Source organism: Mus pahari, chromosome 4, assembly GCF_900095145.1.
Source record: "Mus pahari chromosome 4, PAHARI_EIJ_v1.1, whole genome shotgun sequence".
Lineage (NCBI taxonomy): Eukaryota > Metazoa > Chordata > Mammalia > Rodentia > Muridae > Mus > Mus pahari.
The window spans coordinates 46,598,341-46,616,914 of NC_034593.1; the positions used below are offsets into that span (position 1 = coordinate 46,598,341).

An 18,574-nucleotide genomic window follows, 5' to 3' on the forward strand; every position below is an offset into this window, starting at 1 on the left:
CCTCCTCCTCCTCCTCCTCCTCCTCTTCCCCCTCTTCCTCCCCTCCTCCTTCCCCTTCCTGCTTCTTTTGCATTTTGTTTCTTCTTCACCTTCTCTTCCTTCTCCTCTTTCTCTTCCTTCCTTCCCTCTCTGTGTCAGTGTCTGTCTGTCTGTCTGTCTATCTATCTATCTATCTACCCACCCATCTATCTTTTAAAAGTTAGAGTCTGGGAGGATGGCACAGTAGGTGAAATGCTTGCTGTGCAAGTGTTGAGTGTATGAGTCTGGATGCCCAGGACCCATGTAAAGGCCTGTGATATTGCACATGCCTCTAATCCTAACCCCAGTGCTGATGGGAAGGAGGCAAACACTGCAGAATCTCTGGGGAGCAGAGACCCTCACCAGTCAGTGTTACTGAGATGGCCAGCTCTAGATTCACTGAGAAATCCTATCTCAAAACATAAGGACAGAATAATAGACACCAACTATCAACCTCAGCTCTGCAAAGATGCATGAATAGGCATGTGCATGCACACACACACACACACACACACACACACACACACACACACTCAAAACCCTGGACAACTGTCACGATTTTCCCACCTCCCTGGTGGGGCTCTAATTCCTTTACATACATTGTCTTAGCAAACTCCTCCCAGCTATCTGCGCTGTCATCTTTTGACAGAAGAGAGTGCTCATGAGGGATCAGATCAACTGACTGTCCTGGTGTCCCTGGCTTTGGTGTACAGCTGTCTTAATTAGAACATGTGGCCACCCGACCCAAGGCCTGGCTTTTCAGCTCTGCTCACGTTCTGTCTGCCCGTGGGCTAGTCCTGCTAATGGCTTTCTATGCTGTTCTTTCTGAGTATATAGGCCAAGCCTTGAATTTTCCACTTCAGAACTAGTTAGATCTTATGCCTTAATTTGGGTCTCCAGTCTTTAGGCAGTGTTTTAAAAAAATTAAACATGGTATAAAATGATAGTGAGCATAAGACTTAAATGTTTAGTTTTGGAGACTAAATATTCAATGGACAGACTGTGTATAAAGTGAGAATTCCGGGAGCTCTGAGGCAAACAGCACGGGAGAGCAAATTCTATTTGCAATAGACACAACAGGAAGCCGCCCACCCTAAGACCCATAGGAGAGCAGATTGTCACCTCTAGTGACAAACATGTGTATGTAAATACCTGGGAATTTGCCTATAAAGACAAAAACAAATCAGTGACAATCATTTTTCTTCTGTAAATGAATGTGGAGCTGAGAAGGAGGTATTTAGGGGGAACTTAAGTCCTAAACTTTGAGTTTTCCCAGTGGGAATTCCTGTACAGGCATGTATTAATACTAAAAACCACTAGCAATTAGGATATCATAATAATTCTTTGAGCACACAAACACCCTTTTATTTAAAGCTTTTATTTATATGCAGATGCATTCAATGCCACAGCACATACATGGAGGTCAGAGGGCAACTTACAAGAGTTGGTTCTTTCTTTCTGCCACTTGTATCCCAAGAATCAAACTCAGGTCACCAGGCTTGGCATCCCCTGGCCATTTCACTAGACCCAGAGTGTCTTTTTATCCTGCACAGGTACATCAGATTCACCTCAGAGCAGTTCCATGACTTCAGAGGCTGGTACTTCAGAAATTTTAGTTTTTGAGTAGGCAGGCAAGCCACTTGTGTTCATAATGTAATCTTAGAGGACTCAGGCCCTATGTAGAATACTCACTAAAACTCTATTAATCAAAAGCTTTGAGCAGGGTATAGTGGCTCATGCCTTTAATTCCAGAACTCAGGAGGCAGAGGCGGGCAGATCTCCTTGAGTTTGAGTCCAACCTGATCTATATAGAAAGTTCTAGGACAGCTAGACCTTCATTAAGAGTCCCTGTCGAAAGAAAGAAAGAAAGAAAGAAAGAAAGAAAGAAAGAAAGAAAGAAAGAAAGAAAGAAAGAAACAAACAAACAAACAAACAAAGAAACAAAGAAAGAAGGAAAGAAAGAGACAAGACAAGGAAAGGAAAAGGAAAAGGAAAAGGAAAAAGAAAAAGAAAAAGAAAAAGAAAGGAAAGGAAAGAAAAAAGACAAAAAGAATAAAGGGTTTTAATAATAAATATATCTCTAAAATGAAGATAACTTCTCCCATGAAGTCTGGAACTGTCTGGAACTCAGGCCCTGCAGAAGGAGACACATGTGCTACCAGAGAGGAGGGGTTGGTTCACACTCCTTCAGGAACATTAGCTATCCATTAGATTATACATCTCTTTATCCTAACATGTACAAGTGCTTAAGCACTTGCATCACTTAACTGTCCATAAAAGCAAAACTCAGGACTCTCTTAATAAAAACAAAACGACTCTACCTCAGCTCCAGGGTACCAGTGGAAGGTACCAAGGTGACCTTGGTGGATGGATGAGGAGGAGACAGTGATGACCTGAGTCTCTAACATGCGCAGCAGGGCAGCTGGGGTTGCCAGGGTGGTGGTGTCCAGCAAATACAATTAGTTCTAAGGTTCAAGGGGAAGATGTGACCCCATCAGAAGAGATTTGGGGATGAAACTGGAGGTAGCAGCCAAGGAAAAGGGACTAGACAGAGGAGGACTGAAAACGAGACAAAATGATGATGAACATAAAGAATTCTAATGTGAAAAGGTTGGCCAGATATGTGCATTTTATGAACAAAACATTATGATTGACAGGACTGAAACTACAAGGCAGGCGTTCAGTGGTTGAGGTCAGACATGGAATCAGTTTCCTCTGTTACAAAGTAATTTGACATTCCCTCGATTTTCTGTCCATTTTTAAAGTGGGAATAGGGTATACACACACACACACACACACACACACACACACAGAGAGAGAGAGAGAGAGAGAGAGAGAGAGAGAGAGAGAGAGAGAGAGAGAGAGAGAGAGAAGACAGAGACAGAGACAGAGATAAAACACACAAAGACACAGAGAGACAAAGACAGGAGACAGTTGCAAACACACACACATACAGATACACAGATATACATACACAGACACATACACACGCACATAGAGAGGAGATACACACATACAAATGCACACATACATACAGATATACAGATACACATACAGATACACATACAGATACACATACAGATACACATACACACATACAATCATATATACATACAGAGATACATACCAGACAAATATGCACACACATACAAATGCACACACACACATAGATACACAGACTGACAGACAGATAGACACACACATGACAGGCACACACAGAGATGCAGGCATACACACAGACACAAGCACACATACAGATACAGACATACGCACATTAATGCATGGGTTAGGACCATATAAACAGAGCATCAGTTAGTCTTCATTGGATCTTTCCAGGTAAGAAACTTCTACCTGCGTCTTACTGACAGAGAAAAAAAAAAACTCTTGAGAAAAGAGAGCCTCTTTTGGAATTGTCTGTGTAAAGCTCTGGAGTCAGCACTTGAGAGACTTTGCACAGAAACTCACACCCAAGGGTTCTAAGATGTTCTCCCACATGCACACTGCCTTCCCCTCTAGGGATGACAGCACCTCCTGACCTATCTCAGGGCTTGTTTTGAACTTCATCTGGAGAATCAAGGGCCCAAAGAACCTGATGGGACTGATATGAGTGGTTCATGGTCATGTTCCAAGACATCTTTTCATGTTTGGATAATGATAAACCATGCTTGTCATAGGTTATTGCTGTTGATGGCTGAGTGGCTTCTTGGGAGGGGCAGATTGACTTAATTTCTAAGTACCACCACAAAACCTTCTGCATGTGTGGTGTGTACATGGAAATGGGGCAGGGGAGTGCTCTACATCTGTGTGCAATTAGACTGACGGTGTGGGTGGATTCCTGCTGGGCTTGGGCAGTGTCAGGACACACCACCTCCTCCTTGACGCTGCCTGAGAGCTTTGCTAGGAATCACTAGATTACAGGCTTGCTTCTCTCTCACTTCCCAGGCACCAACAAAAGCCAGCTTGGTGTGTGCGGCTGGATCCTGGTTTTCCTTTCCTTCCTGCTGATGCTCGTCACCTTCCCAATCTCAATATGGATGTGCTTGAAGGTAATGCCCCGGGAAATAAGTGGTTATCTTCCTGTAAACTGGCAGATACTAAGACTAAAGGTTCTCTCTTATTCTCTCAGATCATTAAGGAGTATGAGCGTGCTGTTGTCTTCAGACTGGGACGCATCCAAGCTGATAAAGCCAAGGGACCAGGTACGGCAGAGTCTGTGGGCATCTGTTGCTACCATGGCCACCACCAGGGGCACCTAATGAGGGTTCAAGAAAAACCTAGAAAGCAGGAGATCTTATGTTTTAGGCAGTGGACAGTTGTTGCTCTGGATAGCATGTGAGTGGGAGAGACCACAAGTTTGAACATTCTGAAATATGAACCTGCTTTATAACCCACACCCCAAGTAGTCTAATAAATGGGACACATTGACTGGATGTCACTTATTCCCAGGGCTCTGATGATCCAAGTCCAGGGAACAAAGAAGAGAGCAAATGGCCCCGTGGACCATTAAACTATTCACAGGGACTATTCAAGGAGCTAGATTTTATTATCTTTTGAAAGGATATATATATATATATATAAACATTTATCAACACATCAGTGCTCGAGACTACCAATAAAGAATAACCAAGCTCTCTCTCTATCTCTCTTTAGTTGATGGACCCAAGATTACAAAATCAAAATAAAACTGGAGCAGGGGCAGAGGCAGAGTAGCTACTACCACTTGGAGAACTCCAGAAAAGAATTCTTAAATGAATTCTCCCAAAAGATTTCTCTGCTAAGAGTCCCAGGATAATAAACCCCGTCACGCATATCCCTGGGGCTAACGGGTTACCTCAGAACGTCATGAGGGCCAGAGGGAAACAAGCCAAATTGCTAACACTTCTGCAAACAGCAAATTATCCTTCAGTAATAAAAGTGTTAATGAGAGAAGCAGCCATATCCAGCACTGTGGATGCTGGGCAGGGTCCGTCATGGCGTTGGGGTTGGCCGACACGAAACTCAAGGTAGTTCTCAAGAACTTGGGATTAACCATCATGCGCACACACATAGACACACACACACACACACACACACACACACACAGAGGGGGGGAGGGAGGGAGGGAGGGAGGTGTGGGAAGGGGGATAGGGTGGGGATTCTTACCAGAGGACTCAGGATGCTTTAGAGAACAAAACAAAGTTTGAAAGGCTATGAATTAACCACCAAACCCAGTGTCCTCAGTCCCTCCTGCTGGCTTCTCACACAGACTAAATGCTGATTTCTGCCTTGAAAACTAACACAGTAACAAAGATTTCCTGGGGTTGGGGTTTTAGCTGAGTGGTAAAGCGCTTGCCTAGCAAGCACAAGGCCCTGGGTTCAGTTCTCAGCTCTGAAACAAACAAACAAACAAACAAGATTTTCTGATTGATGGAAACACTCCGCATCCTTACCTTGCTGATGTGCCTTTTGGCTGTGATCCTTAGAAAGAACACAAATCTCCGGGGTAGAGCTGGAGACCCCCAGCCCTCTCAGATGGGATTTCTTACATTGCCCTACCCTGATGTCCTCTAAGCCCTGTGCTTACTGCTTGGAATCAGAAGCAACACCATTGCACTTGAACACAGCTCTGGAGACACGGCTGTTCTCAGTTCTGAGGTGTGCTGTTTGCAGGGAATCTGGGCCCTGGAGGACAGTGCTAGCCCCTGGTGGACCATGCTAGCCCCTGGAAGACAATGCTAGCTGAGTGCCCAGTGCTCTACTGAGTTACCTTAAGCATTAAATTTTTTTTCTTAAATTTTTGAGAAAACTCTTAAGTTGTCCAAGCTGGCTTTGGATTCTCTATGTAATCCAGGCAGGATATGAACGTGTACTACGCCCTCCTACCTCAGACTCCTTCTGAGTACCTGAGCCTGCATGGAGGACTTTAATGTAGTAGTCCCTCAGCACTGTTCATGGTGTGGATGTAGTAGTCCTTCAGCACTGTTCACGGTGCGATGTAGTAGTCCTTCAGCACTGTTCACGGTGTGGATGTAGTAATATCCTTCAGCATTGTTCATGGTGTGGAGACGGCTGCCAGTAGCTCTTAGTCAAAGCTAAACTTGACTCTTTATCATTAGGAAAACAATTTCCTAAATACCCCCTTTAAATTCACCTCAAAATAAATGTTTAAGTTGGCCGGGCGTGGTGGCGCATGCCTTTAATCCCAGCACTTGGGAGGCAGAGGCAGGCAGATTTCTGAGTTCGAGGTCAGCCTGGTCTACAAAGTGAGTTCCAGGTCAGCCAGGGCTATACAGAGAAACCCTGTCTCAAAATACAAAACAAACAAACAAATAAACAAATAAACAAATAATAAATAAATAAATAATGTTTAAGTCAAAATAGATTACCTAAGAATAAAAGAATTTTAAAACATGTATGTCAGGGACGTTAGTGCCTTACCAAAGGCCTTAATTCCTAAGTAGTTATTTTGCTTTAATTATTGACTGATCAGAAATCACCTTCACCAAAGTTGATGTGTTCACACTGAAGATCTGAGAAACGCAGACAGCATTACAAATCGATGCGCAGCATATGTGGAAGTCTGTCCTTGTCATTCGTTTGAATGGGTCAAACTTCAAATCGATTTTATTCTTTTAAAGGTTTAATCCTGGTCCTGCCTTGCATTGATGTGTTTGTCAAAGTGGATCTCCGAACGGTTACTTGTAACATTCCTCCACAAGAGGTATGGAATTTAGCAAGGTCTATTCCAAATAAAACAATGCACAGGTTCACTATGGCCCGGGGCATCATTTTAATCTACCAGGGAAAGGATGACTTGATTCCCAGCCCAACCCCAGGGCCTGCGTGAATTGCTTCAGATGGCTCTGTTTTACCAAAAGGAGGATGAATTGGAAAGGGAGGGCTGAGAGGCTAAGCACCGGTGGGGAAGCTGAACGGAGACAGGAGGGTTAAGGCAGGGAAGCTGAGTGGGACCTGCTGGAGGCCAGGGGCTGGTTAGGCTGCACTCTCCACAGCCTTCTCAGAGGGACCTTTAGAAATAGCTGGGTGACTTATCTTTACTTTTGCTGTTCATATTTGCAGTCTCTGTGTTAGAACAGAACAGGTGTCTGAGCAGTACGGAGGCTACATAGGCACCACCTGAATTTGAACTTCAAATAATTCTTGAAATAGTGTGGATCATGACCCCAAACCAGTAACTGGGTGCTAGGGAAGAGGAAGCGGTATTGACTAGCATCTAGAAAGAAAAGAAACTTCAGGAAAGATGAAGGACTGGGGGTGGCCAAAGTGATAAGCAGTCAGGAGACCAGTCAAGGTCCAGGTACCTACTAGTCACTTTGGGCTATTAGGAGGCATGGGGACCAGCTTCAGATGTGAGTCATCCCATCACAGATACTGGGAAACTTCAAAAGGTTTTTGTGGGTCTACAGACACGGCACAGGCATAGGCACAGGCACAGGCACAGGCACAGGCACAGGCACAGGCACAGGCACAGGCACAGGCACAGGCACAGGCACAGGCACAGACACAGGCACAGAGGGAGAGCATCACATGGTTCAGAATGCCTGATGCAGAACCTTTGTAAAGTGAAAGAATCTGCTTTGCTTGAGACTAGAACATGGTCTCTGGTGCCCTCTATGTTTTCTAAGAAGCATTGCTTCTTCTTTTTTAATGAGAACGACATACCAAGTAGACAACAGGATATAAATTCTATTTCTGTTTGGATGGAGAAGATAGTAGGAATATATGCCTGTGGAATGCAAGAATTCCCTGAGTCAAATGGTTATCAACCTGTGGGTGGCGACCTCCAGAGGTCATATAGCAGATATCCTTCATATCAGATATTTACATTGTGACCCATAACAGTGGCAAAATTACAGATATGAAATAGCAATGAGACAGTTTTATGATTGCGGGTCACCAAAAAATGAGGAGCTATATTAAAGGGTCACAGAATTAGGGAGGTTGAGAACCACTGCTCTGAGTTGAAGCTACAGGGATAGGTAGGGATAGGTATCTTTGCAGTCTTTAGCTGTGGGATGCGATTATTTTGAAGATGGGACATGTTTGGCAACTGCTAGCCTGAGTTGCCATTAACTATGTCCTTCTGTGAGGGCAGACTCTGGGGTTGGCTGCCTCTTGGCCTTGCATAGTAATACACCATCATTCCACCCTGTCTGTGCTCTGCAGATCCTCACGAGAGACTCTGTGACCACCCAAGTGGATGGAGTCGTCTATTACAGAATCTACAGTGCTGTCTCAGCCGTGGCCAATGTGAACGACGTTCACCAGGCCACGTTTCTGCTGGCTCAGACTACTCTGAGAAATGTCTTAGGGACACAGACCTTGTCCCAGATCTTGTCTGGGCGAGAAGAGATCGCACATAGCATCCAGGTAAAGACCTCAGTACTAAGAGCCCACATCTTGAGTTCCCTCACCCCAAGTCAGTGACTACCACTATCCATACTGTAGAGCCCAGGAATATCTGCACTCACAAGAAGGCTTTCCTTTGCTCTCATAACACCATTTGTCTGTCATCATAAAGTGTAGATTTAAAGATCCGCATGGGGCTAGAGAGATAGTTCAGCCATCAAGAGTGCTCTTGCAGAAAACCTGAGTTTGATTCCCAGCTCCCACATGGTGGTTCGTAACCATATGTAACGCCAGTGCCAGAGAATCTGATGCCTTTTTTTTGTCTCCTTGGGTACCAGGCATACATGTGGTGCATAGACATATATGTAGGCAAAACATTAAATGTTTGCCTGGGAGAAAGGAGCTTTGAGAATTGTTCCTCTTATCTTGTATCTTTAAGTTAGAAAGTATGAACAAACACTGCACACTTAACCTTTTTAAAAAGGGGTTACAAGCCATATTTATTTTCAGTTCAAACTACCCTTAAAGAAGTACAACCATTATCAGGCAGTTCCCGTACCCCTACATTTCAGTGGAGTAAAACAAGAAGGTTCATTTGAGGCAGCAAAACTGGGAGATATGTGGACAATTTAAACCTCACACTATAGCCAGTATCAGTAATCATCCATAATTAACAATAACCATCAAACATGTAACAGATCTGAACTTTGCCAATGCCTCATTCTAGTTTATAAATAACATTTTTGTATTTTCTTATGTCCATGACTTTGTGTGATTCTGAGACTCCCCTTTCTGTAAGTTACATGAAAATTCAACCTGAATCCTTCATGGCTTCTGTGCCATCCGTAAGGTAGGACGGACAAGTACCCATCAGCTCTGCCCATGGACATCTATGAGAACTCTAAAAGTCTGACAACACTCCAAAGGTAGATCTCAAGCATCTTAGGCAGTCTCACCAACTCCTGGGGTCCCACAAAGTCATGGTCAGCGGAAGTGGGACCACTGGCTGACTTGTGGCCGAGTTCCCTGCCCCTGGGTTCTTCTTAGACTTTGTTTGTCATTCTCGTTTGTCTCTGGGGTGACCTGCAACATGTCTTCCACTGTTTAAAGTCTGCATAAAGAACAGACTTTTAAAATGTACTAAAAACATGTTCTAAAACATCTCTTGCTTTGAAACGTCAGTATCTTACTGCGCCAAGGCAGAGACTTAAGAAAGCAAGACAAGTATTTTGGAAAAAAAAAAAAGTCAGTAACGACCACTCGGTCATTATGTGTGTGTGACCTCCAACCCATGTGACAAAGCTGACAGGAAGCCCAGGTGAGAAAACCAGAGAGTTGGGTTATCATGCCAATGCAGTGATTCATGGCTGCTAATTGTACGGCCGGGACAAATCCAGATCTGTCTGAGAGAGAAGCGTGCACTGACATCTGGAACACTCGCTGAAGTCTGCAAGGATGTCATTTAATTTCTTAGGGAGGTGATAGGGTGGACTCTTTCAGTTGACCCATAAGTGTTATATCAAGGTTGTGTATGTGAGAGCTTTCTCTTTAGACCCAGGCTCGTGTATCCCAGGTGGGCCTTGAATTCCCCATATAACTGAGGATGACCTTGAACTTTTGATTATCCTGCCTCTGCCTCCCAAGTGTTGAGACTGTAGGCATGCACCACTACGCCCAGTTTATGTCATTCTGGGAATTAAACCCAGGGCTTTCTGCTTGCTGTGCAAGTTCCCTACCAACAGAGCTATGCCCTCAGCTCCAGATTTGTACATGAAGCCATCAGGAGACTCCCTTCAATTCTCAATATGATCAATGAGTTCAGAAAAGACAGCCTCCCCAAATGAACCAGACACTCGGGTCAAGTCACCTGTCTTCTGTCTTCTGATCGATGTCTTTTCTTCTGGAAACAGACCTTGCTTGATGATGCCACCGAGCTATGGGGAATCCGAGTGGCCCGGGTGGAAATCAAAGATGTCCGGATTCCTGTGCAGCTGCAGAGGTCCATGGCGGCTGAGGCCGAGGCTACCCGGGAAGCCAGAGCCAAGGTAAGAGAGGCTGTTAGCGTGGAGGCGAGCAAGAATGGAACCGAAGGAAGACTAGAATACCAATCACTGTTCCAAAAGAGATTCCGCGCACAGATTTCTCTTTCCTGAGAAATTCCCTAAGAGACAGCGAGCAGCTCCCATACCCTGAGGAAGCTTGGTAGTAGGTTAAGACTCTGTTGGCTGCATGTGGAGCCATGAGCAACTTGGGGACGAACTGTGACCACTGTTGTTCTGGAGAAAGCATTTTAGATCCCGTGAGGCAAAGCCCAGAGCCATTTGGGAACCACCATCATCATTACAACTGACTTTTCAGAAATGGCCAACCTGCTGCCAATGTCTTAGGCATTGTTATTTGAGTGTGATAACTTGCTGAATTTAAAAGAATGACTAAATACAAGGCGGATTGGGGTTTGAACATGTGAAACTCAAATTGTCTCTGAATGTTCTAGAATCGGCTGTCACCTTAGCTTCTGTGTAGATTGACTGAAATGTGAGAGACTGGAAATCTTGAGGTATTACTCATAGGAAACCCTCATAGGACTGAGGAAGCTTGCTCTCTGCCCATTCCTTAGTCCTATCTTCTTTGTCTACTGAGTACCAGCAGCGGTTGAGGGGGACTCCTGTGGCCCATGGAAAGCAAGCGCCCACAGATGGATCAGTTGAACCCTGGCTGGAGTTCCTCTTAGGTTATCTCAGGATTTAAAAGCACAGTCAATAGAGACAGTCTCAATGAAGGGTTACTGGGCTGGGGCTTTTGTTACTGCTATGATCAAAGTCCGAGAGAACAGAAACAATTCTAGCAACGATTCTAAGAACGATGCTAACTCAGCAACAGGATGGAAGGAGAGTCCGAGAGATGGCTCAGCAGGGAAACACACTTGCCCTACAAACCTGACCAGCCAGGATAGAGTCCTGTCATCCACAGGACGAGAGAGCTGATTCCTGAACATTCCTCTCAGACCTCCACACACATGCTGTGGTGTGCCTGCACCACACACACACACACACACACACACACACACACACACACACACACACAACAACAACAATAACAATGTTTAATTAAATAAAAACATGTCACATGTCATCTTGCAAAAACAACAACAACCCCCCCAAAACAAACAACAACAACAACAACAACAACAACAACAAAGCCAGTTCAAGGAGTCTTTGAATTTTGGATTCCTCCCAAAATGAATAAAAACAGATAGTGAAAACCCAAAGAGCCTCAAGTACATTCTCAGGTTAGATGGTCATGTCTTCATTCGCTCAAATGACTCCGCATTTCTCTGTTTGAAAATCAAATTCGGTGACTAATAATTTGCAAAATATTTATCTCTAGTGTCCTGGTCTACTTCTCTGTGGGCATGATAAAGTCCACAACCAGAACCGACCTGAGACCATGGAGGAATGCTGCTTACTGGCTCGTTCCTCATGGCTTGCTCAGGTTGCTTTCTTATACAGCTCAGGACCATCCGCCCAGTAACAGCACTGCCCACAGAGGGCTGGGCCCGCCTATGTCAACATTAATCTAAGAAAATGCCCCACAGACTTGCCCACAGGCAACTGAATGGAGGCAATCCCTCAATTAAGGTTCCCTCGAGGGGACAACCAAACCACACCAAACTAAACCAAACCAAACAATCAGCACAGCTAACCGGCGCAGTCACTCGCTTTGGGAAACGTTTTGAATTTTCTCCAGTCCTCTAGGATGTGAAAAATATTGTCTTTGCCAAGAACGTGAGCAGGGACAAACACAGGTGACAAAGTGGGGACACAAGCCCAGAAAAAGGAAGCTGCAGATACTGTGCAGTCGTCAACTCTTGCTTCTCTCGCGTTAGGTCCTTGCAGCAGAGGGAGAAATGAACGCTTCTAAGTCTCTGAAGTCGGCTTCCATGGTGCTGGCCGAGTCCCCCGTAGCCCTCCAGCTTCGGTACCTGCAGACCTTGACCACGGTGGCCACGGAGAAGAATTCCACCATTGTGTTTCCCCTGCCTATGAACATACTCGAGGGCATTGGTGGCATCAGCTATGGCAACAATAAGAAAGTCACTGCTAAAGCCTGACGTCTTCCAAGTAACCGCCTGCTGCTTAGAAAGGCCTTTCTGTACCATGGAGAAGTCAGCCAGTAGAGACGAACGCACGCACGCACGCACGCACGCACGCACGCACGCACGCACGCACCATGCAAGTTAAGGTAACGCCACAGCTAGCAGAATTCCCAGAGAGACATAGAAGCTACACAAACAAAAACAAAATCGAGAACCATGCACTACTTTTTATTTTAAAGGCATAACCAATATCCAATATTCATATATAACTAGTTAGTGGTTGTCCCTGACTATCAGCAGAGAATCTCTGGGGAGCAGGGGCGGGGAGGCGGAGACTCTAGGTGACTGATAAGAACTTTAGAATTTAAGCTGTGTTGGAGAAGGACCCTAGGTCATTTGTAAAGAAAAGCAGATCCCACATTTACGATATGCATTTGATTTACTGTTCCAATAAAATGACTTGCTTTAGTTCAAGTAAGAAAACGACTCAAGGCTGAAAATGAGGACGGATTTGGATGTAGAAAATCAAAAAACAGCTGCAGCACAACAGCAACACAGGGCAAAGGTGCCAGCTCAGGCCCAGCTCGCTGGACAACCTGGATGTCCTGTGGAAGTGCTGGCTGTTCTCAGCACCCTCACACTTTTGTCAGGGCCAGAGGCACTCAAGGCAGAAGAGCACAGGGGAATTTGCTTACTAGTAAGACCTGGGGAGCCACTGGGGAGGTCGGTCTGTGAATTGCATGTTTTCACTCTGCAAGTCCCAAGAGCCATAGTGATTAAGGGCTGTTTGTAATCTTTCCCTGGCTCAAACAACTTGTTGCAAATAAAAAAAGAAAGAAAGAAAGAAAGAAATCATAGAAAGTGAACATGATTTTAAAATTGCTTTAATAGTGTTAACATTTTGTCTAGGCTCTGCCCCGCAGTTACCTGGCAACAGCCAGGTGTGCCTGACTCACTATAAAAGGGGCTGCTCGACCCTCTGCTCTCTCTTGCCTTCTCTGCCCTGTCCTCCTCCTCTCTCCCCATTCACCTCCCCCCATCTCTCTCCACGTGCTCATGGCCAGCCTCTACTCCTCCTCTCTCTCTCTCTCTCTCTCTCTCTCTCTCTCTCCCTCCCTCCCTCCCTCCCTCTCTCCCTCCTTTTCTCTGTTTCTACTACCCTCTCAACTCCCCTCCCCATGCCCTGAATAAACTCTATTCTATACTATACCATTGTGTGGCTGGTCCCTCAGGGGAAGGGATGTCTCAGAACGGGCCTGCAGAGGTACCCTCTTCCCCCACAGCTAACTGTACCTCCATCAATGGTATTCTTTCTCTCTCCTTATCTTTTTATAAAACACAACATTTATAGAGTTTATTTCATTGCCAAGGCATGGATTTTTATTGGGATTAGTTTTGAGAAATTAGATTTATTTTATTTTATTTTACTTTTCCATGTATTTAGTTTTGGTGCTCACTATGTCGTGCTGGCTGGCTTGCTCAGAGCTGGCTCCATAGACTAGGTCTTTAATCCCAGCACTCTAGAGGCAGAGTCAGGAGGATCTTTGTGACTTGGAGGTCAGCCTGGTCCACATAGAAAGTTCTGGGACAGCCAGAGCTACACAGTGCAATCCTGTCTTAAAACAAGACAAGAAAACATCCTGCAACTTCGAGTGACTCTGTCTCATAGCATTAATGGTGACTATTTCTTTAGTACATTTTATAACTTTTGCTTTTGCTAAAGGCTAACTAAACAAAGAGCTCCTGAAGACAAATAAGCGCACTTGGCTATAAAGAGGCTGAAGGAAAATCTTGGAGTATAGACTGCCAAGGGTGACATCAAAACATATCCCCCACCTCTATCCACAGAGACTGGGCCAAGGTTCTTTCCCAGGAGAGAGGAAGGGAAACTGTAAATAACCTCTCTTAGCTGTGAGGCCGGACTTCTCTGCATACAGTCCTTACATCATTATTTAAGAGGGGCAAAGAACCCATGTCACGGTGATTCAATTGCCTTACCAATTATCATCTGATATTGAGGTTCTCGAGGCACACCCACAGGGTTCCGGGTCCCAAAAGAATTAATCAGAGGAACACAGATGCATTAGAAGTGGGGCTGGATTATTGAGAAAATAATCTTGGTGTGTGGCCCTAGGGTTTAGTCCCCAGTATGGGAGTTGGGGGCGGTGGAGGGGAGGCACAAAACAAACCAAAAGTAAAATGAGAGAGTGGATATGCATTTCTCATTCTAGGGGAATGGCCAAGAGCCACCCCAGGTTATAAGGTAAGAAATGAACAAGTACACAAGATTCCCCCAAAAGCCAATGTATGTGTGAAAGCTGAGTTGTTCTGCCTTATGGTAGCAAGCTGGACGCTCATACAAGAAAGCCCTGTGTGGTCAAATGTGAATTCAACTTCTCTGAGTTTGGCTTGCATCCCTCCCCTCACCCCCCTCCCCCATAGTTCCCTGCTGACTGATGACAGCCCCTCCTAGGCTGAACCCTTGCTGCCCAGCCCAGTCCCCAAGCCAGTGGTCCACCTGGTGCTCACAGTGTGAAAGGGGCCCATGGGTGGGCACAGCCATTAAGGCAGCTGTGTCTGCAGGGGGTCAGAAAATCAGTTGTCAGACAAATTGTGCAACAGTTTCCACCTTGTAGTTGTTACATTTCTCACCGCTATTTCCAAATATCTCACAACCAGCTCATAAGGAAGAAAGAAGGGCTTTAGATTGGGCTACTTTAAGACAAGCAATGGAAGCACAGGGATGAATGCCCGGGCTCTTAGGCCATGGGGTAGTGCTGCCCACTATTGGGGTGGCTCTCCTGTTGTCAGGAAAAAAAAACAAAAAAAACAAAAAAAACAAAAAAAACCTGTTCTCTGGAAAAACCCTCGTTGACATATTCAGCACAGTGGCTCATGCCCGAGGTGTTTTTAAGTCCAGTTAAGTCGCTGGTGAAGATCACCCATTGTGGATTTTGTCTAATGATGTTTGTATTATGTTAAGTTGGTCCCCCAAATTGCACGAGAACCCAAGCCCCCAGTGGGTTTTGATTGGTAAGTAAAGTTGCCAGCAGCCAATGGCTGGGCAGGGAGACAGAGGCGGGACTTTAGGATTCCCGGGTAAGGGACTAAGGAAGAAGCAGGAAGAGAGGTAGCTGTGGTGCCAGGGAGAGAAGAGAGATACCAGGCCTGAGAGGTGTAGCACACACAGAGAGAGCCATCACGCAGGCGCCTGGGAACGCAGCGGAGGGGGCTGCAGGTCTGGGTCCGTGGCAGCAAAGACGGAATATAGATTTTTGTAAGTAATAACTTGGGAATATTGGAGGAAGGTACATCACTCACGTGGAGGTTAGGAAGTGGCCCAGCCACGGAGCTATTTAAGGTATATTAAAAGATAAAGGCTGTACGTGTGTGTCTTTCATTCAGGAACCCAGAACATGAGGACAAGTAGCGAGGCCAAAATTGGGTTCAGCTACAACTCATCCTAAAGTCTAAGGAAAGGCTGGACAAATAGTTTGGCCTCTTCTTCCTGCATATACTCCCTTAAACGATTCCTTCCCGGGTAATGACCGTGGATACACCTCTGTCCCGCTCACCTTCCGGTGGGGTGGGTTCTATCCTTCACTTTAAAAGCTTTCCTTTTGTTTGTTTGTTTGTTTGTTTGTTTGTTTGTTTGTTTTTGCTTTGCAGCTTGTCACATTTACATTGTGAGTGGCACCTTATGCTGAAATACCCTTTGAGTTGGGGGGGGGGGGAGAGCGACCAAGACTACCAGCAAGCTTCTGATTGGACAGTATTCTGGCTTGGTTGAAGGAACATGCGCATCTCACCCTCCTGCCCCCATTCCGTTTGTTTCTTCTCTTGTCAGGTGTGTCTTGACTTGGCTTGGGTTTTTTCCTAAACATGGGAGTCTTTGGAGTGAGTGTTAAGTCCACCACGGCAGGAGGATCACATTTCCCACTGTGTGTATGCTTGGTGGTTCTGGGCTCTCACCTCTTTCTGGTCCTCTCCCTTTGACTTCCAGAAGGTCAGGCATTCCCTTCAACAGTGTGGAAATTTCCCACTGCAGGGGCTGGTTGCTATTCTTTCTTTCTAGAAGCCTGGTTGACCTGAGCATTTCCGTTGCAGACTATATCCTTTCTGATGCCACGTGGTCATTTTCGCCCATCACCTTTCTGATGTTGAAAGTCTTTGGACAAAGCAGTGAACTCTTTTTCTTCTATTTCACCTTCTTTATCATGTTGCTCCTTTCCCTTGGGACTGTACTATGGCATCTGAAGTAGGATATGCTTGTGATTCTCTTTATTATTAAGTAATGGTGGCTTCATGGTATAAAAAAAGAACCTAAGCTAATTGATACAAAGGAAATTGCTGTCCCCTTTGGGGGTTCTTGGTCTTATTGTAAAAAAGTAATTTAAAAACGAAAGGCAATTTTACTAGAGTTTACAAGAAAAAGCCCAGAGCAGGCAAACCGTAAACTTTAGCTGCTGCCAAGAGAAGGGGGATGGAGAACTGAGAAACCCTTGCCATTTAAGTTAGCCACACAGCAGGCAGACACTCACAGGGCAGGGAGGGTGGTTCTAGAAAGTAAGAAAGCCAAAAATGTTGGCAAAAAGCTTAAAAAAAAAAAAAAAAAAAAAAAGGAAAACATGCTTAGAAAAGAAACAGAAGGGGAAATAAGTTGCATTTTCCTAAATATCTTTAAAAAGTGGGCAGGCCTAGGACTCTTACTTATGTGGCCTGCTTCTGCACTGGGAAGCGGGTTCTGGGAAGGAAAAATAATATCAGATTAAAGGACACTTCACCCATTTCTTGAGCAATGCTCATGGTGAGCTGACCATCCCAGGGAGATCCCTTAGTCAAGTGATTGGCCCTTCACGACTGGAAAGTTAAGCTCAGGTCAGAAATTCTCCTCTCTTGGCCAAGAGCTTTATCTGCTCTTAGCAGAATTACCACTGACTTAGGTGAAGTCTGGATAAGGGGACCCGTCTATATTGGTGGTAAAGACCAGAAGGTGGATTCATCCTCCTTAGAGATGCTAGGACAGGTTTCCTAATCACATCAGGGTTGCTCCTAGCAACAAAGGAGCAGTGAGTTCAAACTTGTTTCATTGAAGTATTTGTTGCCAGGATAGGCCTCCTGCCATGTCTTCTCCTTTACAGCTTGTGGACAGCACGGGGACTGTGAGGGCATCCTTCGGAGACATGGGATGTGTTTACAGTGGATGTAATAGACCCACCAAGGGGCATGTGTGAGCTCGGCTCCAGAACTAGAAAGTTCTCCTTAGCAGCCATCACCAGATTGTCACTTTAGCCCAAACAAAAACTACACAAACACATCGTGGTCAACGGGTCGTCTGAACACACATATTTATAAGGACTTTTATTTCTATTAAATATATGTAATTGGATATAACACATATAGCTATATCACAGATGTTTAAGACCTGGACTTAAGAATGAATGATGGCAAACTACCTGCATAATTATATGTCTAAGAATTAAATGTTAATATCTAGCAAATATGCAGTAACTTAGCAAATACATAAAACCATGAGGCCTCATTAGTCTCTGCAGCATTCCCATGGGAAGCAGGAAAGGCTGTGAAGTTCTGCATGAAACAGATGTGCTGCTCATCGGTAGATAAATATGTGTTTACTAATGTACTGAAAGGCATCTAGGGGGAAAGGAACTTCTTAAAACCCACATTCCTTGTTCAGGATAAAGTTGTTTGTTTGTTTGTTTTAAATATACAAATAGGCTTTAAAAAACCCACCTTGCTAGAAACTTGAACTCCGGTCACAGGAAAAAAATGGCATGCACTATTTGTGGTAATATGATCTACCTTACAAAATTTATCTTTTGTTCTAATCCAAGATCAGTTTTGTACAGTGTAAGTCATTTCATTATATACTGTTTTAGTTAGTTGAAAATTTACTCTCTATCTCTGTCTACCATCTATCTATCTATCTATCTATCTATCTATCTATCTATCTATCTATCTATCTATCGATCTATCTATCTATCTATCTATCTATCGATCTATCTATCTATCTATCTATCCCTATCTATCTATCTATCTATCTATCTATCTATCTATCTATCTATCTATCCCTATCTATCTATCTATCTA

At 44.6% G+C, this 18,574-nt stretch overlaps 1 protein-coding gene across 1 annotated transcript in view; it reads left to right on the forward strand.

Annotated features, from left to right (window-relative positions):
- Nucleotides 1-12,988, forward strand: part of Stoml3 (stomatin like 3) — a 17,427-nt gene extending 4,439 nt beyond the window's left edge. Inside the window, exons 2-7 of the mRNA XM_021196598.2 lie at nucleotides 3,961-4,064; nucleotides 4,145-4,217; nucleotides 6,636-6,718; nucleotides 8,185-8,388; nucleotides 10,278-10,412; nucleotides 12,254-12,988. Coding sequence (XP_021052257.1) covers nucleotides 3,961-4,064; nucleotides 4,145-4,217; nucleotides 6,636-6,718; nucleotides 8,185-8,388; nucleotides 10,278-10,412; nucleotides 12,254-12,478 — 824 coding nt within the window. The 3' untranslated portion in view covers nucleotides 12,479-12,988. The remainder of the gene's footprint in view (nucleotides 1-3,960; nucleotides 4,065-4,144; nucleotides 4,218-6,635; nucleotides 6,719-8,184; nucleotides 8,389-10,277; nucleotides 10,413-12,253) is intronic.
- Nucleotides 12,989-18,574: the final 5,586 nt, after the last annotated feature.